Genomic DNA, 21,916 nt, shown 5'->3' on the forward strand with positions numbered 1-21,916 from the left:
GAGAGCCGAGGGAAAGCTCGACTCAGCAGAACTGTGATTCTGTGTAAGTTTGGCAATCGTCCTAAAAAAGAAACCAAGGATTATTCTTATTCTCCTCCGTTACTGATGAAAATAAGCTGTTGGCAAATTGTCCTTTTTTAAAAATTTTTTTATAAAAGTGGACTCCATTTTCTCCCTAATTTCCCAACACGGCTCTGAATTGAATCATAAATAATGTGTTTTCCAACTGAGGTGAGATTGTCAGTATTTGATCCTTCAGACCTTTTGTATAGGAAATTGCCCTGCATTCCCCCCCACTTAACAATTGAAAAGAATCACAAGATGTTTTATCGGAACATGTCACAGCATAATGTTGAAAGGTTATTTCAAAGCGCTGGAAGTGAGAAGCACTCATTCAGTTATCAAATCATTTCCTGCTGTCAATACATCTCTGTTGTTTGGCTCCAAACCGGATCAGGGTTTTTTTTTTTTTTTTTAAGAGATAAGCTGGAGGTAGTGCTTTTCTTCACCCTTTTCATTTTTATATGTTTAAGTATCAGATTATAGCTTCAAATCTGCAGTAGAGCTTACCTTTCTGCTCAAGATAAAGTTGTCATTTTTCCATATTTAGGTTGCTCAACATATCTAAATACCAATTTATATGTCATCTCTGAGTCATCCAGCTCTGACATTTCTATTTTGTTACTGAAAGTTTTACAAATGTTATTAGCATTGACATTTGCCAAGTAAAATTATCTTCAAGACATTACAAATGGGTGGCATTTATTTTGCATTAGAGTAAGTGTTTTAATTATGAACCTACTTACGAGTGATTCACCTTTTGATGCATTGCACTAGTTTTTTGAGAAGTACTAGTAATTCTTTTAACAGGATTGTGTCTGACGTAAAAATCAACATATTCAAGCGTTAAATTCTGTCCCCTATTTTTGAAAAGGAGGCAGACTTTGTCACATGTGCACAGACACAGCTGGAACATCATGTATACCTATTTAAAATCAATAGCCATATGCTGTCTTGGGCCACACACACAATACACTGCTATGTAAAAAGAAAAAAATGGAGGTAGTGCTTTGCTAAATGTCAACACGTCTAGATAACAAGGTCCAAGCGTGTCACATTTCACAGGTCAGGAAAAAAGTTAAGAAAAAAAATTTAATTGGGAGGGCTATGAGGTCCGCTATGCCAGCTTGACTTTGTGTGGAAAATGCTTGCATGTTTATCAGAATTGTTTTACCGCGGAAGCGAGGCTATCGCTCACCAGTACGTTAATATTTTTTAACCCTCCAGCATTGTGCGCATGCGCGAACTTTCCGGACGTAAACAACAATTAGCAACACTTTGCCTAAGGCAAACTAGGCGGAAGTAGAAATGGAGGAAAGGGCAACAGTTAATGGGGAAGCTCTTTGGATGGACGTTTTGTAGTAAGACTGGTAAAAAGTACAACAACTTTGCTGTGCACTGGCGCAAAGACAGACAGAGGAAGGGACGAGCCGTGAGCTGGGTGCTGGAGGATAGCGTGGCTGCACCTATCCTCAACTGTTTGGATTTCGCTGCATTTCCGAGAAAGGCGTGGATTCTCACCTTCGTTCCGAAAGTCATTAGGACCTCATATAAACCAGCCACACTGGAGCGAGGAATGGTGGTGAGTTCCTAAAGGATCAGACCTGAAACGGGCGTTTATTGGGAATATTGCCGACTTTTATGTTTTCAATTCTTTAGTGATCCCACTAATTAAAAACTGTTCTTTACATTCAGTTTATTTTTGCTAAGTCTAAAGGGCTCTGCGCGTTCGAGACTGTTGTAGCGAACATGCAACTGTAAAAAGTTAGTTTGTTTAAACTATCACCATGTCAATGACATCACCATGTGACAAATAATCTGGAGTAGCGCTAACTAGAAACAACCAATCAGAGTCAGGGGGAGGATCTTAACCCATAAATCCCTTCTTGTTTTTGCCAAGCTACAGCTTCTGCCTGATAGCAGAGCCCAAGGGCGTAGGAACGAGTCTGTCATTGGGGGGGACGCATATCGGAAACCTGACAGATCAGTAAATGGCTTGAGCAGAAATGTCAAACAATTATGCCATTAACACGTCAGTAATGCGTTACTCTAATCTGGCCCTTGTTTCAGTAACAAGCATTCTAACATGTTATTATTTAGAATCCAATAATCAGATTAAAGTTATGCATAGTATAATGACCTTCATTCCAGGATGAACACTCACTTTAGAATTTGCCTCACAACTAGCAAGATAAATACTCTGGTAGCACAGACAAGCTACCAGATTCTGATCTTATTGGTCAAAAGACATTTGATTATTGGTCAAAATGCATTTATATAAATTGACTGGTAATTGAACTGGTTCTACCTCTTTCTAAAACCAAAGTAGAAAACGGCTCATAAAATAGAACTCAGCAGTTTTAAACTCAATACATCAGTTTGACCAACAAGAATAAAATCTAAAAAACAAGTTGTGTTCTTCTTGAACATCTCTCTACATCAGTGCAACAGTTTGATCTACAAAATAAATAAAAATTATACTTTTCACGTCTAACAGACCTTTAGCTCCTCGCTGTTAACTCAGTCTCACTTCCAGCTCTGTATACATTATTATACATCTCAACTCTATTTACTGTGTAGCAAAAATTTTCACATTCATTTTTAAACTTCTCCTCAAGCACTTTTCTTATTGCCTCCTAACCGTTACCCTTATAGTGTGGAAATAAAGAACAAAATATTGAAACGTTGAAATAAATCAACCTGACATCAGTCTTCACCTGTTCTCCTTTCTGGCTTTATTGAAATTAATATAATTTTTATATCGTCACACTCTGAAACTCCACCTGACTCTCCTATGTCTTCCCTGACCTGCTCCTCTCATAATAAAATAGTTTAGTTTATTTAAAAATTAAAAACAGTTCATACATATTTCAATAAACTAAATGAAGACCTCACCAGAGCTTCTTCACCTTTCTTCATCATTCTAGCACTGCTGTTCTCCTAAATATCTGAATAATATAATAATATATAAATACATATTAAGTGGTCAGTATGATCAGGTGTTGCTCACTTTAAATAATAAAAAGGCTCATTTCGCTGCTGTTTCAGTCTCATTCTAAATCATTGTGACTAGACTAGCTAACTTTTAAACGGCAGTAAAATTTTGAACATGTGACGATCCCAGAAATAAAACCGCTTCACCAAAAAGATTTAGTTCTATATATAAAAGTAAACTGACAACATGTTATAAACGAGCGATATTTATGGCAACATTCCTGACAGATCGTCTGCTGCTGCCTTTACTCTGAGCCGTTAAGAGGGGGCAGGGGGAGGAAGCGCTCTGCTGAATGCGCTGTTAGCGCCTTCAAAATAAAAGCATGCGAGTGGAAGATTTTAAAATTCTTCGCAACTGCGGTGAAATTATTGGGGGGGACGAATGTGACTGTCTCCAATATTGGGGGGGACATGTCCCCCCCCGTCCCCCCTGCTTCCTACGCCTATGGCAGAGCCTGTTACAAATGCTAGGTCTAGTTAGCATGGCCAGTGATGATGGAGGATAAACGGTTTTTCTGTAATAGTAAGTTACTTATCCACCATTAGCACATTTAGCAGCAAGTACATAAGGTGACTGACAGCGCTAAAACCCTCCTCCCCGCTCTGATTGGTTGTTTTTGCACTGGTCTGATAAATTTCTTCAGAGGGCAATATTAGCACAGAGGGGAATTGAAGGAAGTCAATCTTTTCACATATTAAACGTCTAATAAGATTATGATATGTTGACAGTTTGAACAATTAAGCAAAATTCATTCTTTATGAAAGTTATGTACCTCGGCTTTAAGCACATTCCAAACGCATTTTAATTTCCATCGGTTTAGGATTGCATGCAACATGTTTTTAGCTCTATTTACTTTATCCCCATGCCATCTAGAATTTTTAAAATTAAAACAGTCCACTATAAACTGATCTTTTTTTTCCATACTTATATAAAAACTACAGACTGGAGTAAAAAATTGTCGAATATCACTAGGAATCATCTTTACAAATACTCCTTTACAAATACTAAAAATTTGTTTAAAATTTTTCTAGAAAAATTTAAAACAATTGCAAAATAGAAGTTTATTTTAGATATGGCAATATTTCAGCAACAAATGTATAAAATGTATAAACCTAAAAAGCTCTTGTAGAAAAACACAATTTGTCTCACTTGATTGAACTTGCATAATTTCACTCTATTAAATACACTTTAAAAAAAGTCACAATTTTAGGACCAAAACCTGAGGTGACGCAGGAAACAGGTGATCAATGAGGCTGTGTCTTGTAGGATTCCCGATGCGTTAGGCGGTGGAAACTGCTCCATTGTTTTTCATGCAGCCTGCTAAGTGAGCTCAGATATGTATCCTAAAAAGGGGCAGACTAAGGACCATCAGCAATGGTTGTTGGTGCACTGTAAAAACACAACACGACCCCACGGTTGAGGCCTCCCTCGTGAACTCAAAACAGTGATCTCCTAGTCGTTAGCTCTACGTGTGTTTGCGTCTCAGTCATTTGAGCCATCATTGGAGCTCTCCTCACCCGCTTCCTTCCAGTTTTTCCTCCTCTTCTTTTTCAAGTCCAATTCTGAGTCCGAGTCCTTGAGGGAGTCGCGCTTTCGCTTTTTGCGACTGTTAGTCCGTCTCTCCTTTTTTCCTCCGCTGTTGCTTTCTTCTGAGCTGCTGTCCTCGTCTCTCCTTTGGGTTTTCACACTTTTCTTGTTTTTGTGTCGACCTTTGCCTCTATTTTTTTTCCTTTGCTTGTCTTTCGTGTCACTTCTGTCGTCCGTACCACTGTCATCGCTCGAAGACTTGGCTTTCTTCTTCTTTTTCTTTTTCTTCCTTCGGGATGATTTTTTGGACCTCTTTGACAGACATGCTTCTGTGTCAGACTTGGATTTCTTCATTTTGTGGCGTCTGTTCTTTATGGTTACACTTTTGTCACTGCAAAAAAAAAAAAGTGAACAATGTTAAACTAGTCAAAGCACAGCAACATAAACACATTGTTTGCTTTCAGTAAATGTAATTTTTTAGTTAAAATAATCAATATTTTCTATATTACAATAATGCTCTGTGTTGAGTCAAACTAATTGCTTTGGAGAAGTCCAATCAGTCCATCTCTACTTAAGAAATTGATTTTGATGGATTTGAGAACAAAGTATTCCCACTAAATTGGCCCCACATATTGAAGTTATTTTTACAATGTGCTGATGGTTGTTTTGGTTTTGATGGTTAGATTTAAAGGGGCAGTATTATGCGAAATTGACTTTTTTTTTACTTTACATAAAGTTTTTCCCTCATCGAAACATACCTGGAGTGTTGCTTTGATTATTTTATGCATGTTTGAGAAATCCTCTCATCTCCCATAACAACCATTCAACTGCGTAAAACAGCTGGGTGGACGTAGCCCCGCCTTCAAGACGCAGCTTCTACTCTGAGCTGCAGTAACATAGTTACTTATTTGTGCTATAAAAAGACAGAATGTGCTTGGAAAAATACATTACACTGTCGCTTTAATATAAAAGACAGAAATAAAATGCCCACTGTCATTTTTGGTGCTACTTTGATCTATGTCAGGTTTTAGTTAAATTAATAACCTAACTGTTATGTTACAATCGGATTCTAAGTATAATAATTTTTAAATTAACTTTGATTCTGATCACGATATATTTAGGAATAAACAAATCAATGAGACCTCCATAAACAGTGACTCTTTAAATCAGATGATACATAAACAAATACAGCCATGGGACTCAAACTGAATATGTTGAACAGTATATGTTTCAAAAACTCCCAATAGAAATGAGATTATATATAACATAATAGAAGAAAGGTTACCAGTTAGCAATAACCCTCTTCTGGGCAAGATGGAAGGAAATAGGCAAGGTATCTGTTGGCAAACAATATAACATCAAATTTGTTGGATTTGGTCAGTAAAAAGATGAATGTATCTTTAAAGACATGGTTAAAATGCCAAACAAGTATTTACATCCATCTATTCATCCATTTTCTTACACCCTTATCCCATTGGGGCTGGGATGGGTGCTGGTCCCCATCTCCAGCTATCACGGAGGTACACCCTGGACAGGTCGCCACTTCATCGCAGGTAGTTTACATTAAGAAATAAAATACAAAATTGTGCCGATATGATCTGGATTTAATCCCAATCTAACTGAGGCTAACTGAAGGGCTGGGCCAACAGAGGACTTATTATTTGCTTCTAGTATCTTTTTTCAGAAACTGAAAAATGAATACAGTTAGTAAAACCATATTCAGGGAAATTTTAGACAAAATACCTTAATTTTCAGTGAACAACAGCACATTATCATGGAGAGCATTCAGTTTTTAAATCACCTGTTCATTAGGCTCATTTTAAAGGCTTCCTGGCTACTGGAGATACTGTGACTCCCAAGCAAATTATTTTCATTCTAGTTCTGACATTTTGGCATGCTATTCATATTGAATTGGTCATCTTATTAGAAATTAATGTACAATTTAATTGGGGGAGGACTATGATTTGGACATTTTCAATTATTGCAGTTAGAAAAGCCATTACAGTAAAAAAGTAATAGTTTAAAAAGGGGGAATTATGTATTTTCCAGGCATATAGTGCAATTCTATAGCACAATTAAGTAACTATGTGACCTTGATTTGTCATAAAAACCCTATGTATACATATCAAACATGGCTTAAAAGAAATTTGACTTTGTATTTGATGCCTTGAAATTAGGCCTCTGTCTCTTTAAGAAACTCCTGCTCTTTCTGACAGTCCGCCTTCAGGAAGTCATCACAAACATGCTTCTCATTATGCCGTTTACAAACATTCTTACTGGAGCTCCAGGGTGGAGCTTTGTGAGAACAAGTGTTTAGGCACCCCCTGAATGGTTGCCATGGGAGATTGAAGAGTTACTCAAACATGCATGAATGAATCAAAGCAACACTCCGGATATGTTTGTGATGAGGGAAGGCCGTTATAAAATGATAGGTCAAAGGTAAAAAAAATTACATTATAACCATACTTTAATACAAGAAAAGCAATCTGTCAAAGTCAGAATGGGAAAGCACTTAATAGAAAACTGGAAATTGATTTTTGCCCTGAAAACACTGATAGTTGCATGAATGCAATTCAAAACAGAATTACATAACCGGCTTCTTTTTTTTTTCTGTTGTTTTGGCTTTTGTTTTTTGCATACCTGTCAGTGTCAAACTCCTCAGGATAGAGCTCCTTGAAGCCACTGTGCCCCCACCTGTGAAGTGGAACACGGCGTTCAATTACAGCGCGGGCGCTTCTGGAGTGTCTCTGACAAAATAACAAAAGCAGAAAACTACAAATCAAAACGCAGAGAAACATCACAACGTCTACCTGTCTGGATCGCCGGCCTCAAATTCGTAGAGCCTGCGTGTCCAGTACCGAGCCTCTCTGTCGTCGTGCTCCGACGCTCGCTCTCTTCCGGCACTCGTGTTTCTGGGATGGCCGGACACTCGATCGCAGTGCATTCCTCCTCTGGAATATGACCCATATTCATGATTCAAAAAGGGCAACTGAAGTAAAATTGTCCAAGATTATTATATTTCTAAGTCAACATTCCATATTCAAGTATGAGTACTCTATCCTTTGGTAATAACCTATTATTATTATTATTATTATATCGAGATCTTAGCTGTGGATTCATCCTTTTCTACAAATGATCAAATATACATTAAAGGAATTATATTATTGCTTTTTAGGCAATACGATCCTTATTTTATGATTTTAAAAATCATTTCTTTATCTTTTAACATAATGCTAGTATTGTATAAAAAGGCTCAAGTGTTTAAATGAAAAATTGCAGAATGTGCCATTTTCTTATCCGATTGATTAATCATCAGAATAGTTGATAACTAAAATAACTGTTAGTTGCAGTCCTGTTTCAGTGCCAGTACAAAAAGTCTCATTTTTATCAAGATTTAAACTGTGGGACCTGCAAAAAGAGAGAGGTATTCGTGCACGGAATAATACCTAACATCAATTTCCAGCCGGCGTAGGAGAAATGTATGACCCGAAAAACATGGATCTGTGCGGCATTTGCTCGGCCGGCTCAAATTAAACTGGGATGTTTTTTGCTCCCACCTCATAATGTCTGTGCTGGGCAAATGTTTGTGGTCAGATGCCTGGATCTCCCAGTCTCGCATCTTCCACATCTCCATCTCCTCTTGGATCTGCGGAGAGTCAACAACAATATGTACATGGAAAAACCTGACAGATGCGCGTTCATTCACACACACACACTGTGAAGCTTTTACGTACTGCGTACATATTCATTTTAGTTATTGTGCCTTATAATAAAAAAATGTGTACTTTTCAATGCCCTGACCATAATTCTATCAGATAATACGCACAACCAATGTTTAAGCCCTGACATAACATGAAACTCAATGAATTCTATTTTAAGGGATTAAAAAAAGAAAAGAAAAAAAAAGAAATCCCTATTGTGCAGCAGTGAGCTGCAGTTTTACTCAGCTGAAGGAGGAGAGCGGTGCCAGGTGAAACCGGCTGGCACAGCTGCCGCACATTGTCTAAGCAGCTTCTCTTATCATATGCAGTTGCATGCTGGGAAATGAGAGCCTGTCAGACGCAGCCACACAGGAGCACCATCCGCCTGCCAGCCTGCACCAAATTATTCCTGAAAGTGTTTTCTTTTTATATCAACTGTTTAACAGTGCACTCCACTGTGTTGGGCAAACTCAAAAATGAAGTGGGTTTTGATGAGTCTCTGTCGGGAACTACTTAGCTTTAAAGGCACAGATTTTTTCTTTTCTTTCTGAAAACAAAAAAATAACTCCATCACTGGCTGAAATGTATTTTTCTTCTACAGAGCCTACAGTTATTTGACATACTTTGGGGATATTAATCATGTAGGAGCTTTATCTTACCTTCAGCTCTAGGTGCCTTGCAAAAAATTTTTCTACTTGAACTTTTTTACATTACAGCCACAAACTACTATGTACTTAAGGGCAGGTTTTCTGCATGTTTCACCAATTAAAATTTAAGATCCGCATCATGACAGAAATGACCAAAGGAAAAAATGTCCAACAGTTTGTGTCGCACCAAAGGTTGCTCTTAGATTAGCAGTAGTAGCTGCGTCGACTGTATTTTGGGGGAGCCAGAGGAACAAAACTGTGACATTTCTGGGGTTTTAACCCTGTAGTGCCAAGATGTTTTTTTCACAGAATAGATATTGCATAGTATGAGTTGGCAATGAAAGTGAACCAGTGGTGAAGATGAACATCGCCCTGCAAATTTGCACATACCCACAGCTAACTAGCTAGATAGCAAGGACATTTTAGCAGTTTGTTACTGACAAAACTTAAGACTTGTGATTAACATATTTAAGGCCAAATTATTATTATTTTTAAGAATTTAAGAAATTTTAAGCTTTATTTTTAGATACATTAATTTAAGACTTTTCTTATGCATGGATTTTATTTGATAGACTAAAACAAAGGTGTGAAAAAGAAAAATAATTAGATTTTACTCTTTAAGATTTAAAAAAAAAAAATCTGAAACATGTTGCATGCATTTTTTTTATCCCAACCCACCAATTCAATACCTATTGCTGCAGTTCATCTAAGAACTAAACTTTGACTCGAGAGCATGCTTTGATCCATTCCAGTGTAGTTCTTTCTGTATGTTTAGGGTCCTTTTTGGGCTGAAGTCCCCCTCATTTCTTACGTTTTACCTTTAAACAAACCATCTCTTTTAACCGTTCTTCCAAAAAAGAGAGATTTGTGGAGTACATCACTAATAGCTGCTCCAGCGTTAGCATAATGTGTCAAACTTTTTTTTTTTTTTTTTTTTTGCGTAACAAAATAGATACCATCGTGATTTAATTTATCAACTACAGTTAAAAGTTGACATGCTGTCATAAATTTTATTAAAGTTTTACATCCATTTATAGAAGCTACTCTTAAATGTGCACTTCACTTAAAACATCCCTTGCTACCTCGATAATTACACGCTTATGTATACTACGGGAAAGATGGAGTTTAGAGCCTCCTACCAGCTTGACTATACTTCAAACAACAATTAGGAAAAAGAAAAACTTTTCAGCCTCCTGCTGTTTTAAAACGCACCAACCCCAATGTGTCAACCCCTTGCTTTACCGAGTGTCAGATCTCTTTTACTGTGATCTGTGCACTGACGCCGATTAACATACAGCTTATACTTTTTTTTTCTTTGATGTTCGTATCACCTGATATTTTGACAAACTTTAAGAGAAAGTAGAGTATAAACATATATTGTTGCCATGGAAAATTACGTAAAGGAAGCACCAGTGAAAGTAGTTTTTATTAAGTTAATCGCCTCCTAACACAAACATAGGAAGCCACACGCACCTTGTTGTGGGCATCTGTGTGTCGGATTACATTCCTCAGCAGCGTCTTCCCAAGCGGCTGCTTTGCCATGGCGACACCTGACGAGAGACCCACGTCCATCAAACACAAACGAAATAGCTATTCAGAATAAAGATCAAAAATAGGTATAAAAAACCGGGGAGAAACAGACTTTCTCCATCAGCAACTATTCGAACAGTCACCTGTGTTAGCTGCTCTGCATTTAAGCTAACAATGCTGAATAAAAGAGTGCAAAGTTTACAACATTCATTCATTGAGCTACTAAAACTTCCCCAATGTACCATAAAAATGTACAAATTGTACCTGTCAGAAGCCAGGAGAATTCGAAAGGAAGAAAACACAGCCTAAAGTCTTCACTTCCGCAGTGTCACAGGACGTCGGGACAAACTGAACGCTGATTGGACAAACGGCCTATCGACAGTAATGACGTTACACGGCTGAATCTTGTTCTATGGCAAGTTGCTTTTATATTTAATAGATGGGGCGCCTTTCTTTGGGGAGCCTTTTGTTAAGTTGGCGTCTGATAGTTGTGCAGATTCTTTGTGTATATCATAATAAATAAATAAATAAATAAATATATATATATATATATATATATATGACACATAACATTACATAATAAGTAATGTTATGTGCATATAAGTAAGGGGTATATGTTTTTGTTCTTGGTTGTGTTGGTACTTATATTTTATAATTTCATCAAGAGGTCTAGGAATCTTAAATTTATGACTTCCTGTCTCAAGTGAAAATACAGTATGGTCTGACGGACTCTCATTTCTCTTTCTGGACAATACAAGAGATTATGGCTTTCAAGTCAGACAGTTGTGTGTTAATATTCATAGGTATGACACCAACGACTGCCCTGCACTTGCTGATATCTGCTTTTAGAGCAATAATTAAATACTTGAACTGTCAGAGTCAGACAAGCATCAAAGTTTCTGGCAACCACACACAGTGGGGAAGATAGTAAGGGAGAAAAAATATTTTAACATTTGCTTGCTAAGTTTTCTAAGTGCTCCAGGACTTCAAATGTTGTATGGGCAAACATGGCTAAAGTCAACCACAGGTAGTTTTAGCAGATTGTACAAAGAGGAATGGTCCTTTCTTTGTACCCTTAAAAAAGTAAATATCATCCTCACTCTTTGAAATATAAAGACATCTTAAAAAAAATAGAAAGAAAACATGGAGGGCTTTGAAGAATAAATCTGAAAATGTACCATCACTGGATCTTTCAGTTTGTTAATAAATCCACATATTCGACCAGATAAACATATAAATTGTTTATCAATCAAAAATGACCTTCTCCCACAGCCATTTCAGTCTTTTGACCTAAATTTAATCAAAAACCTGTGGAGTGAGCTGAAGAGAAGAGGACAAAGGAAATGACTCTGGACAGTGAACGATCTATAGAGATTTTGCAACGAGGAATGGTCAGTGATTCTGCTATCTAGTTTCACAAACCTTGTGAAATATTATCGAAGAAAACTAAGTGTTGTCCTCTGGGGGGAAAAAGGGTGGTTGTGCAAAGTATTAACTGCACAACCACCCTACTTTTCGATTACTTTTCCTCTCTCCACTAAATTAACTCAGACATTAATTTTACTTTTTTCTATAGTGTAATCATTCTACTGCAATAAAAGCAGAGTTTATTGTGAGGCTTTTTCTATTACTACTTTTCCTAGGTAAAATCTTTGTGCTTTGCACTTTATATTACAGGATCTCTGCATAGCGGTTATTTAATCATAGGTGAGGATCTAAATACAGACTAGTTCATGGCAAATAACAGAGAAGGACGTGTCCCAGTAATAAGAGAGAAATGTGAGGCAGAGAAGCTGCTGAGAAGTTAAATAAAGATCCATATGGGGACAAACGAGAAGGGCAGGAAATGGATTTTCTATTTTAGAAAACAACTAAAGGGGAAAAAAAAGTAAATGATGCAGTATTATGAGAATTATTTATTTATTTTTAAACAAGTAATAAGAAGATAGTGCAACTCAGAAAGCACAAAATGTTGGGAAAGGAAAGAAAAAGACCTTGTTAATCGGGTTTTGGAAGTGAAAGTTACACATGAAGCTAAAATCTATGGTGACCCATTTATTACACTTTACTTTTTTTTTTGTCTTGCAATATAAACTTCTCATATTCCAGGTCATAAATATCTAAATGCAACAACTTCATAAAAAGATTCAGATACTGGGAGTGAATGCTGCAGATCTTTACAAAAAAAAAAGCATTGATCTATCACATTTTCTTTAGGACGATGCGTCCTGCCACAAACAAACAATGTCCAACTTTCTTCCTCATACTGAAAACCTTTTAGCCCTGTCAACGTGAAAGATTTAAAGAGAAGTTAGATGATACTGCTTACGTACAGCTATTATGTGAAGACCTCCAAAGTTTGTTAGAGAACATTAATAAAAGAAATCCTTAACAAGACCTGTTCGCAATTTGCCACAAGCCAGCTACAGGATACAGCATGAAGGAACATTCCACTGTCAAATTAGACTAAAACTTAACTTTCTGGCTTGCATTTGGGCCAGACAACCAACACACATCCTGACAGTGCCGCTTCGTTCCGCAGGGATACTTCACTTCATCAGAGATGGAGAATATGGTCAGAGGTGAAAGGAAGATGGATGGAGTTAAAAACATGGCAATGGAAACCCGTTCGAAGCTGCAAACCACTTGAGATCCCGTTAAAACCCACTGGGCTTTATGAGAGCTTTGCTTGTCCATTCTTGACTGAAATCTGACCCAAATAAACCCAAGTTACCTCTAAAAGCAGGAACTCTTTCTGTAACCTACTTTTGCTAAATTGCAGCCCTCAGTGGGACCAACGTAACACTACACGGAGCTCAGACGGGGTTCATCCAAAATACGCCATGTCCTTTTCTAATGTAAAGTCATTAGGATAATTTGTTTGCAGACAACACACAAACAAGATGGATGACTTTGTGTAAACCAATTAGGCTGTGGTCTATTCAGGCTGTCCTGACTGTGATTCAAGGCGTTTTAGAAGTCACAAAATGATGGGCTTGACTATGACGTAACCTGCTTTAATGTACTTAATTTCACGATTGTTCTGTTTTTGAGTGAGATTGTGTTAGATCCTATGTCTCATCGTAAGTTTAGTTGAGTCTTGGGGATAAAAGCAAATATTATTTAACTAATTTTAGATCCAGTCATGGTCCACAGTTTGTCTTATAGTCTGAGCTGTTTATTCACCATCTACCTTCTTCTTGTAGTCCTATTGCCATCTGCAATAATGCACCGCCCCTGGTCAAAAACAACCAATCAGAGCCAGGAGGAGGGTCTTAGTGTTGTCAATCAAACTTGTGTACACATCGCAGCTTTGTGTGTAGCTGCAGAAAGCAGTGGAGAGCGTCTGAGCATGATTGACAGTGGCACTCTTCCTGGCTCTGGTTGGTTATTTTTGAAGAGGGAAGTGCCAAGCAGAACAAACCTGTTAATGTTAATTCAATTTAACCACCATGGACTGAATGACTTTGGTCACTTCCTCCGCCGCCATTGCTATGCTACAGGCAGAATACAATTTGTCATGGTTCCCAACTTCTCGTTCTGTTCACTGATTGGCCCGGTTGAAATCCTACTTTAGAAATTCACCTCAGTGGGAGAAATCCCAGATGGAGGGAGATGAGAATCAAGCAGAATTGGGGAGAAAGACAAAGGCCAGGCTAAAACGTTATCTACTGCAGCTTTAAGCCACTTTAAAACTGAATACAGTGTCCATATTAACTTAGTTATCTGAGACATTTCAAAATTATTAGGAATTTAAAAGAAAAATTTTAGCTAGATGTGAGTAAATCAGGAATTTCTTGGACATTAAGAAAAAATAAAGAGTATTGAAATTTTTACTTTTGTCAGTGAATATCACCTATTGGAAGATATGTATCATTTTACAATAGAATAAATGTTTTTATTAAGAAGTAAACAACCATTCATTTCAAAATTAGGATTGTTAAAAATGGGATTAAAACCAATCTATAAAAGCAGAGTAACAGAGAACCTGTGAAACTTGGGTTTTTCTCTTTTACTCCTCCACTAAATATTAAATATTTCTTACCTCAGTAGAGTTTGACAATAAATATAAATGGGATACCAAGGGAAAAAACCTTATCAGAGGTGCTTCATGAATATTTGTTTCAAGGTCACTAAAATGAAAAAGCCTTGATAACTTATGTTTTGTAGCAGGCACAGTAATAATTTGCAATCAAAATTCCTTGTGAGTGCGCAAACAATCTGCTCTATTTTAGCAACTCATTTGATTTACAAATTGTCTGCCAGCTTGTTGTCCCTGCGGCAAACAGGCTTTCTTCCCCCCCTCCTGGCGGCCCCCCCCGAGTTCTGGAATGACTTTCCATCCACATTTTCGACACTGAAGTCAATGCTTATACATTCTCCATACATGAATCTCGAATCCCCCCCCTACCCCCTATCTCACCTCCCAGTTCCCACAGTAACATTATTGTCTGCCAAAATTTTATTGTCTTGCTCCTTGGGACCCGAGTTCATCCTTGTGTTTTTAATATGTGAACAAAAACAATCAAAGTACCCCTGAAAGGAATGGAAATCAGTGCGTGAGGAAACAAAAACAACTTTATTGGGGCTGAAAGGCTTCAAGAGGAGATGCTGAATGTGTCGGACTGTTGCTTTTTCTGCACAAACTGCTTATGTTTTTTCCCCATCAAAACGGAACAGCTACCCAAACTATTGCTGCTGTAATCGCAGCGAAATGTTTGAGCTATTGTCTGAGGGGACTGAATACAAACACATGCGATTTTATTTTTTTACTTTTACAAGTAAAAAAAAAACAAACAAAAAAAACTTTTGTATATCGTGCATTTTCTTTCTTAACTTCACAATGGTGCTCTTCTTTACTTCAAATCTGACTAAAACACACTGAAATTTGTGTTGACAAAGTGCAGAAAAAGTTAAAGATTAAAACTTTTACAGAAAAGCAAAGTTATCAGATCTTGCTGCGAGTTAGACCCAGCATGATGCGTTATCATACAAAAAATATATTCCCAAAGTAATATTTGTACTTTTGTTGTCGGGGACAGGCACACTCCTGCTTCTGCTGTTTTTCTGCCTATAAATCAGCTGCAGCATCAGTCTCTCTCTGCGTCACATACATATTCATGGGTCTGCAGCACAGTAGCTCATTGAAGCATGCGCCGATGATGCTTATACACAATTTAAGACTGTCATTTGGCTCTGGACAGAGCTGCAAGCTGCCACATAAAGAGCTGCTTCACAGTTTAGTTGATGACACCAGCAACATTTTTAACAACTTAATGATAGTGTTCCCATGGCAAAAAAGCCTCTTACAGGGGCGATTACCATAAAAACCACACACGTACGAGAAAGCCTTTCATTTCTGTGAGCTGTCACAGACATTTTAAATTAGACACTTTTTTTTTTTATTCGCAGGTTCGTCGTTGCTTTTTAACGCAAGAGGAGCTGCTATTGTAGGTTGCTGTTTTCGGGAACCTACAATGTCGTATACGACATGGCCTGATGGCCTGAATTACAGTTAATTTCTGCAGTTAGGTGTGTTAAATCATGGTAGGGAACAAAGAGTATAAATGGTAAAATACAGCATATATGTATCAGTAATACTGTGTGCAAAATCACTACGAGTTTGTACTCTTCACCAGCTGGAAAAACAAGAACAACAAACTTAAACAAAAATACATAAACTACGATGCAACTCGTAGCATTTGGTAGGTAAATAGTGGAATAAATAAAAGTGCTAACGTTATGTGGAGGATTATAGCAAAATCAAGAGAAAAATGGATCCCATAAGCTGGGATGTAGAACCACAGCTTCCTTGTTTCTTTTGTGAGATAGTCCCCTTATGAAAGGTTTCAATGACAGTCTCCAGGTGGTTGTGATCCCCATCATTGCACCAACTAGACATGGGCTGATGGATTCAAAATCCTGATAATATCGATACCAAGTCGGTTTCAGTATCGGATCGATAGTGTGATAAGATTGACTTTAGTTTCAGATTCCCTCTTGAAATTTCATTTTAATGAAAACAAATTGCTATGATTTGATCTCAAGCTATTGTTTTTGCACAACTGATGCTCAAATTTGTTTTGTTCCTATTCTGTTTGTTTATCATGTAAATATGTTACTAAGGTATTTTGTAGACACATATATACTTTATCTAAATTTTGTCCTAGGTTTTAACTAAATAGTTGAATGGAAAAAAGCCTCAGTAACTCCTAGAGGTCAGAAGTTTGATGATGTATCGCACTTGAATAATAAGTTGGTATCAGTATCGGTGATACAGGTTCTGTTTACTTGGTATCAGATTGGAACCACAATATGCAATACTGCACACCTCTAATACCAACAGAAATAAATTCGACATTTCAGATTAAAAATTAAAAAGGTAGGTTTTCATCATAGCTGCAATCCATATTCATGAAAATGAACAAACTAACACTTGCTATACATGTTGTCATGCGGTGGGGTTGAGTTGGTGGTGAGGAGTGACGCAGAGACCCAGGTATGGTGATGATGATAATGATGATGATGAGTTTAATGATGAAGGCTCAAAACAGTCCAACACAGGCAGCACGGCAGAGAGATTAGCGCACAGCTAAATACCGGTAGCAACTGATTCACAGGACTGGAAACGAGAGCTAACGCTAGTCAGGACTTTACAGTTCTACTGGCGAGCAGACACAAGAAAACAACTGACATTAGACGCGCAAACGACAAACTTAGACAAGGACCCGACGAGGAACACAGACAACAGGTGGGACTAAATACAGGGGTAATCAAGGTAACGAGACACACCTGGGAAGCAATCAACGGGGAAAACGCAGACGGACACACACAGGAAGGAAACGGAACACAAAAAACCCTAAAAATAAATACACAGACACGATCATGACACATGTACCTTTTTATGTTAGTGATTTAATGCGGCATAGTAGGTATCTTTAACTGAACTGATACATGCAATTAAGATAAAAGTTTTCAATTGCATTTTAATTAATCGAAATTCAGTCTCTAATAAAGCTCCTAAAATTACTTTTTTGGTTTTATTGTGCCATCACAAAAAACCTTCCTGACATTTCCTTCCCTTACACTATTTTTAATTTTTCATGCAATGATATAAGGAACATAGAAAAATGAAAAAAAAGAAGAAAACCTCATTCCTTCTGGAGATATAGGAGAGAGGAGGGGGGGAGGGTAAACACACCCAGACAGCCAGAGCAATGTCTGACATCTCTGCTCTCTGAAAGAAGGAAGAACTGATTACAAAGCCAGTGCGACGAAGCAGAAAAGAAACAGAAGGAGGGAGGAGAGAGGCGAGAGGGAAGGACGAGGGGGAGAAATGCAAAAAAGGGCCGACAGAAAAAGAAAACACAGGAGTGAAAGAGATGCATAGGGAACACAAAGACGCTGTGTTCGTGTTAGGGAGCTGGTGAGAGCGATGAGAAAACCGGCAGACTTCATTCGCTGGTGTTGCTGAGCTGCAGCGCGCGCGCCGTCTCTCTCTCTCTCTCTCTCTCTCTCTCTCTGTGCCAGCTTGGACCGAGCTTTGGTATGATTTCGGGGAAACGAGGTTTCGGGCTTTTTTCCCCTTCTTCTTCTTTGATTTGGATTTGTAGCGTTGTGCTGCAGGAGTGGATTTGACCGTGCTGTTATTTCTGATTGAACACAGTGTGCGACGTGGAGACTCCTGCGGCGGCTGCTCCCCTTCCCCATTCCCCGCAGCCTCCGGCTCTGTTTGGGCTATGGTCCTGACTGAGAACCGGGGCATCACCCAGATGCACAAGTCCGACTGTGTGGGAGGGTAAAAGGCAACAAACAACAGCATGGGAGCGAAGCAGATGAAATGGTAGGACACGGCTATTTAAAAAAAAAGAAAAAAAAAAGAAACATTGTTATTATTCCAACATTACACGCCAAGCAGCCTACAGGCAGCTATTTTTATCGACAGTGCATGTATTCATCAGCGGCAGAAATACACAGAGCATCAGACCTGCATTCAGAATAATCTCCTGATTTACATGTGGATCGTTATCATACTCATAATAATTTATTTCGTCGTAAACTGAAGACTTTACAACCCAAAGGAAGCCAGTGATTGCTGCATGTTTACATTGCGGTGGATGTGGGTGTGACCGTTGGTGTCTGTGTGATATGAGCCTCCAGTGCCTAGCAACCACTGATGTATGTAGCAGAACTATTCTGAGCCAGGTTACATATAATTACTCTTGCAGTGCCTTGCAGAAGTTTTTATAGCGCTTGAACTTTTTGGGAGAACAACAAACATCTGAATATTTTATTAGGCTTTATATGACAGATAAAAAAAATTTTTGGCACTGCTTAATCGTAAGCGTAAACCAGAAGGGAAGCACATGTTTTCACAAATTTTTAGAAATTAATTTGAACAACATGAGGTGCATTAGTATTTGTATTTGTTAGCCTTTTGGGGTAGGTCTCTACAAACTTTTGTTCATTCATTTTTGCATAGTGGGTCAAGTTCTCCCTCTCTAGCTAGCTAAGGTACATAAACATCAATATTCAGAATTAGACAGATTCTCAATTAGTTTACAGCATAGATTTAGTCTTAGTCTCAATCCCAGCTTCCCTTGCCCTGCTGTCACCATGTTTCACAGAGAGGATTTTGTGTTTAGGGTGATGTACAGTGTTAGTTTTCCAATGCAAATCACATTTTTACAAACAGGTCAGCAAATAAATTTTTCATCTAATCCGTCCAGAACATATTCTCCGTCTACTGACAACAAGTGAGCAATACGCACTTAAAGTCTTATCACAATATTTTGTGGTGCTCTTGTGATGACGATAAAAGTGATAAGAACCATTTATTACTTCTTTTTTTGGGCAGCTGTATAACTGCAGGGCTTTGAAATGTCATAGAACATCATTAAACTTGCATTACGTAAAAATGTACGCAAAATGTAATAAAGTCCTTTGAACGCATTTTTGTATTGAATGACATGCAGGTCAGTACCAAAGGTTCTGAAAAGGAAACTAACTGACCAAAAGTTCGACATTTATCAACCAAAGTTTCAATTAATTGGAATTTATCATGATACATTTCTTATCATAAGAAATTTATTGTAGTAAATGATAAATAATACAATAACTGTCCAAACCTACCACCGACTTGTTATTGTTAGCATCTTAAAAATACTTTCAAAGTGTGAGATAAATGTACTTTTAAGATAAAAACACAGCGTAATAGAGTAAGGTAACAAGGCATATTTTGTATACTACTACAAGGTGGAGAAGCTTTGTTGGCCACAATTAATTTTAATAGCTGGGCACCGCTGGTTAGAAACGTTGAGGTCAGTTGTGAACTAGATGAAATGTTTTTCTTTTATACGCAACAAAGTACCTTTAAATTGCATATTAACTGGGATGAACAAATGTGCACTCGCAGTCATTTTCCTCCAGAACTTATTAAATCCTGTTAATCTGATGCTACTAAAGCTCATCCTGTGCAAATCCCATGCAGCGCCTAATCTCCGGCTCAACCCATATGTTCTCGGTTTGCATGGTATTTGTTCCGTTTCTAACACCAGAATGGTTTTTGGAGTAATGGCGTCTGTTCCAAAAGCGCCAACAGATGCAGAGACGGTATTTGCAGGAGCCAACAGCTCCTTGGTCTGCTCTGGAAAAACAGTTGAGGATAATTACAGCAGCATCTGATAAGATGATCACTTCCTGCTTTGACGTGGCCTCAAGAAACATCAGTGGGGATACTAAAATCTGATGCTTTTATCCTTCTCAGGGAAGGCAGACATGTTTTAGGAGGTCATCTTCTTCTATAAAACTGGATTAAAAGAAGCCACATTTTAAATTGAGGCTCTTGCATGTGCCCCTTTAGTTATTTCATCCTATATACACACATAAGGTGAAGTTTTTTGTTTCTTTAAAAAACACAAAAACAAAACAATTTGTTCCACCAGGACATTCTCACATTCCATTATGACAACATAACATTCTTGAATAAAGCATGTTCAGCTGATGGTCAACACTAAAGACAAAGGATGAACATAAGTTGTTTTTCTGAATCGTTTACATGCGCTCAACATGAGCTTAAATGTTATTCGTGTTTTTTTTTTTTTTTTGTTATACTATTGAATTAGACTATCATACAACTTCAGGGATGTGTTTAAAGACAAGAAATGCTGCCAGAACTTTAAATGTTTGGTTTTTATTTTTTTATTTTATTTTCTTAAGGGCCAGTGCGCTGGTGCCCCAGAAAGTTTTTAGTAGGGGTGGCCAGATCCCTAAGAAAATTATTTTTTAAGGTACCACGCCAAAAGGAAAATAAATAAATAAAACCAAAAAACATATAACTATATAAGTGTAGATATAGGTCTGTTCATCCATCTTTATATCTATAAACAACAGAAAACTTTTTCCTTCCCTTTGATTTCAGTTTCATAGTAAAAATGTTGACAAATCTATATTAGTATAAATGTCAAAACCTTCACCTCGTTTGAAGATTTTTAGTTTTTTTTATTTTCATCTTTATTATTAAACCGTTATTTACCTTGTGGATTAAGAACGGTTTAACATGTAACTCGGTTTTTAAATTATGTTTTGACTTGTTCTAAATAACATAACAGAAGCCTAAAACAGCCATTCAGTCACGTAGATAAAATAATAGTGAAAAGAAAACTCACTTCAGTTGAAACCAATAAACTCTGCGTTTTGTCTGCATGCTACCGTGCTAACATCTGAAACGTGAGTGTTGGCTTCTCAGCAGCTTCCCTAGTTCAGTTTCACATGCTGCTGCTGGTTCCTTCAGGCATGATTCCAGTTTAGCTGAAGATATTGCAGGAATGTGCTCAGTTGGTTTTAAACTGGAGCAGCGTGAACTCCAAAGTGACACAAATGTTTGCTCTCTGTTGTGATGTTTGCTTGTGTTGAGTAATTCCTGCAGATAAGCATAAAGCCTGGTCATATGAAGTCGAAATCGTGCTGCTTATTTATGGGAAGAAACATGTTTAGCCGTGCAAATAGAATCCCTCGGGCCATTCTTTGGTTTCTCCGTACAGCTTTCTCCCACCGCTAAGCTGCTGTTTTTTTTTCTTCCTCATATTTTTTTCTTCCTAGCAGCAGGGTGTTGAGTTCAGATAGCTTTTTTTTTTTGTATCTAAGATTTTTTCCACGCTGAGTGTTTCTAGATTTGTTTTAGTTGTCCCAAAAAATAGGTGGGAACTTTGAGGTGATTCAACTTTTTCTGTTGTGGTTTCCAAATTTTGGAGTGAGTTGCCTTTAAATACTAGACAGGAATTCTCGCTGCCTTTTCTTAAGTCTCTTTTGCCTGTAGCTTTTGGCATGGTCTTGTTTTTTGGCTGTATTTTTGTTAATGTTTTACAAACATATAAACCAAAAAATATCTTATTTTTGGACAGCCCTTGGGTGAACTTGTTTTAAATTTCTGTTGCACAACTTACTCTCTGACCTTT

At 37.6% G+C, this 21,916-nt stretch overlaps 2 protein-coding genes across 8 annotated transcripts in view; one reads left to right on the forward strand and one right to left on the reverse strand.

Annotated features, from left to right (window-relative positions):
• Positions 1-1,624: 1,624 nt before the first annotated feature.
• The window catches only part of dixdc1a (DIX domain containing 1a), a 31,231-nt gene continuing 10,939 nt past the window's right edge, over positions 1,625-21,916 (forward strand). For 2 of the 5 annotated variants that reach the window (XM_081614931.1, XM_081614934.1), the window contains exons 1-2: positions 17,678-18,006; positions 18,127-18,303. In XM_081614931.1, coding sequence (XP_081471057.1) covers positions 18,281-18,303 — 23 coding nt within the window. In that variant the 5' untranslated portion in view covers positions 17,678-18,006; positions 18,127-18,280. Of the gene's footprint in view, positions 1,643-17,677; positions 18,007-18,126; positions 18,304-21,916 lie in introns of those variants that run through there. The other 3 variants (XM_081614935.1, XM_081614936.1, XM_081614932.1) reach the window with 2 other exon arrangements.
• On the reverse strand, positions 4,102-10,869 carry nkapd1 (NKAP domain containing 1). Of its 3 annotated transcripts, none has more exons than XM_008424965.3 (6): positions 10,725-10,869; positions 10,404-10,480; positions 8,140-8,228; positions 7,393-7,533; positions 7,223-7,276; positions 4,102-4,973 (listed from the first exon to the last, which is right to left on the reverse strand). In XM_008424965.3, exons 2-6 carry the CDS (start codon positions 10,470-10,472, stop codon positions 4,538-4,540), a joined length of 789 nt encoding a protein of 262 aa, XP_008423187.1. In that variant the 5' UTR covers positions 10,473-10,480; positions 10,725-10,869; the 3' UTR covers positions 4,102-4,537. The 3 variants fall into 3 exon arrangements, with proteins under 3 accessions (XP_008423187.1, XP_008423186.1, XP_081471064.1); XM_008424964.3 differs by having other exon boundaries at positions 10,404-10,520; positions 10,725-10,848; XM_081614938.1 differs by lacking the exon at positions 10,725-10,869 and adding an exon at positions 10,604-10,704.

The sequence above is a fragment of the Poecilia reticulata genome, chromosome 13 (assembly GCF_904066995.2).
Source record: "Poecilia reticulata chromosome 13, P_reticulata-male-v2, whole genome shotgun sequence".
NCBI lineage: Eukaryota > Metazoa > Chordata > Actinopteri > Cyprinodontiformes > Poeciliidae > Poecilia > Poecilia reticulata.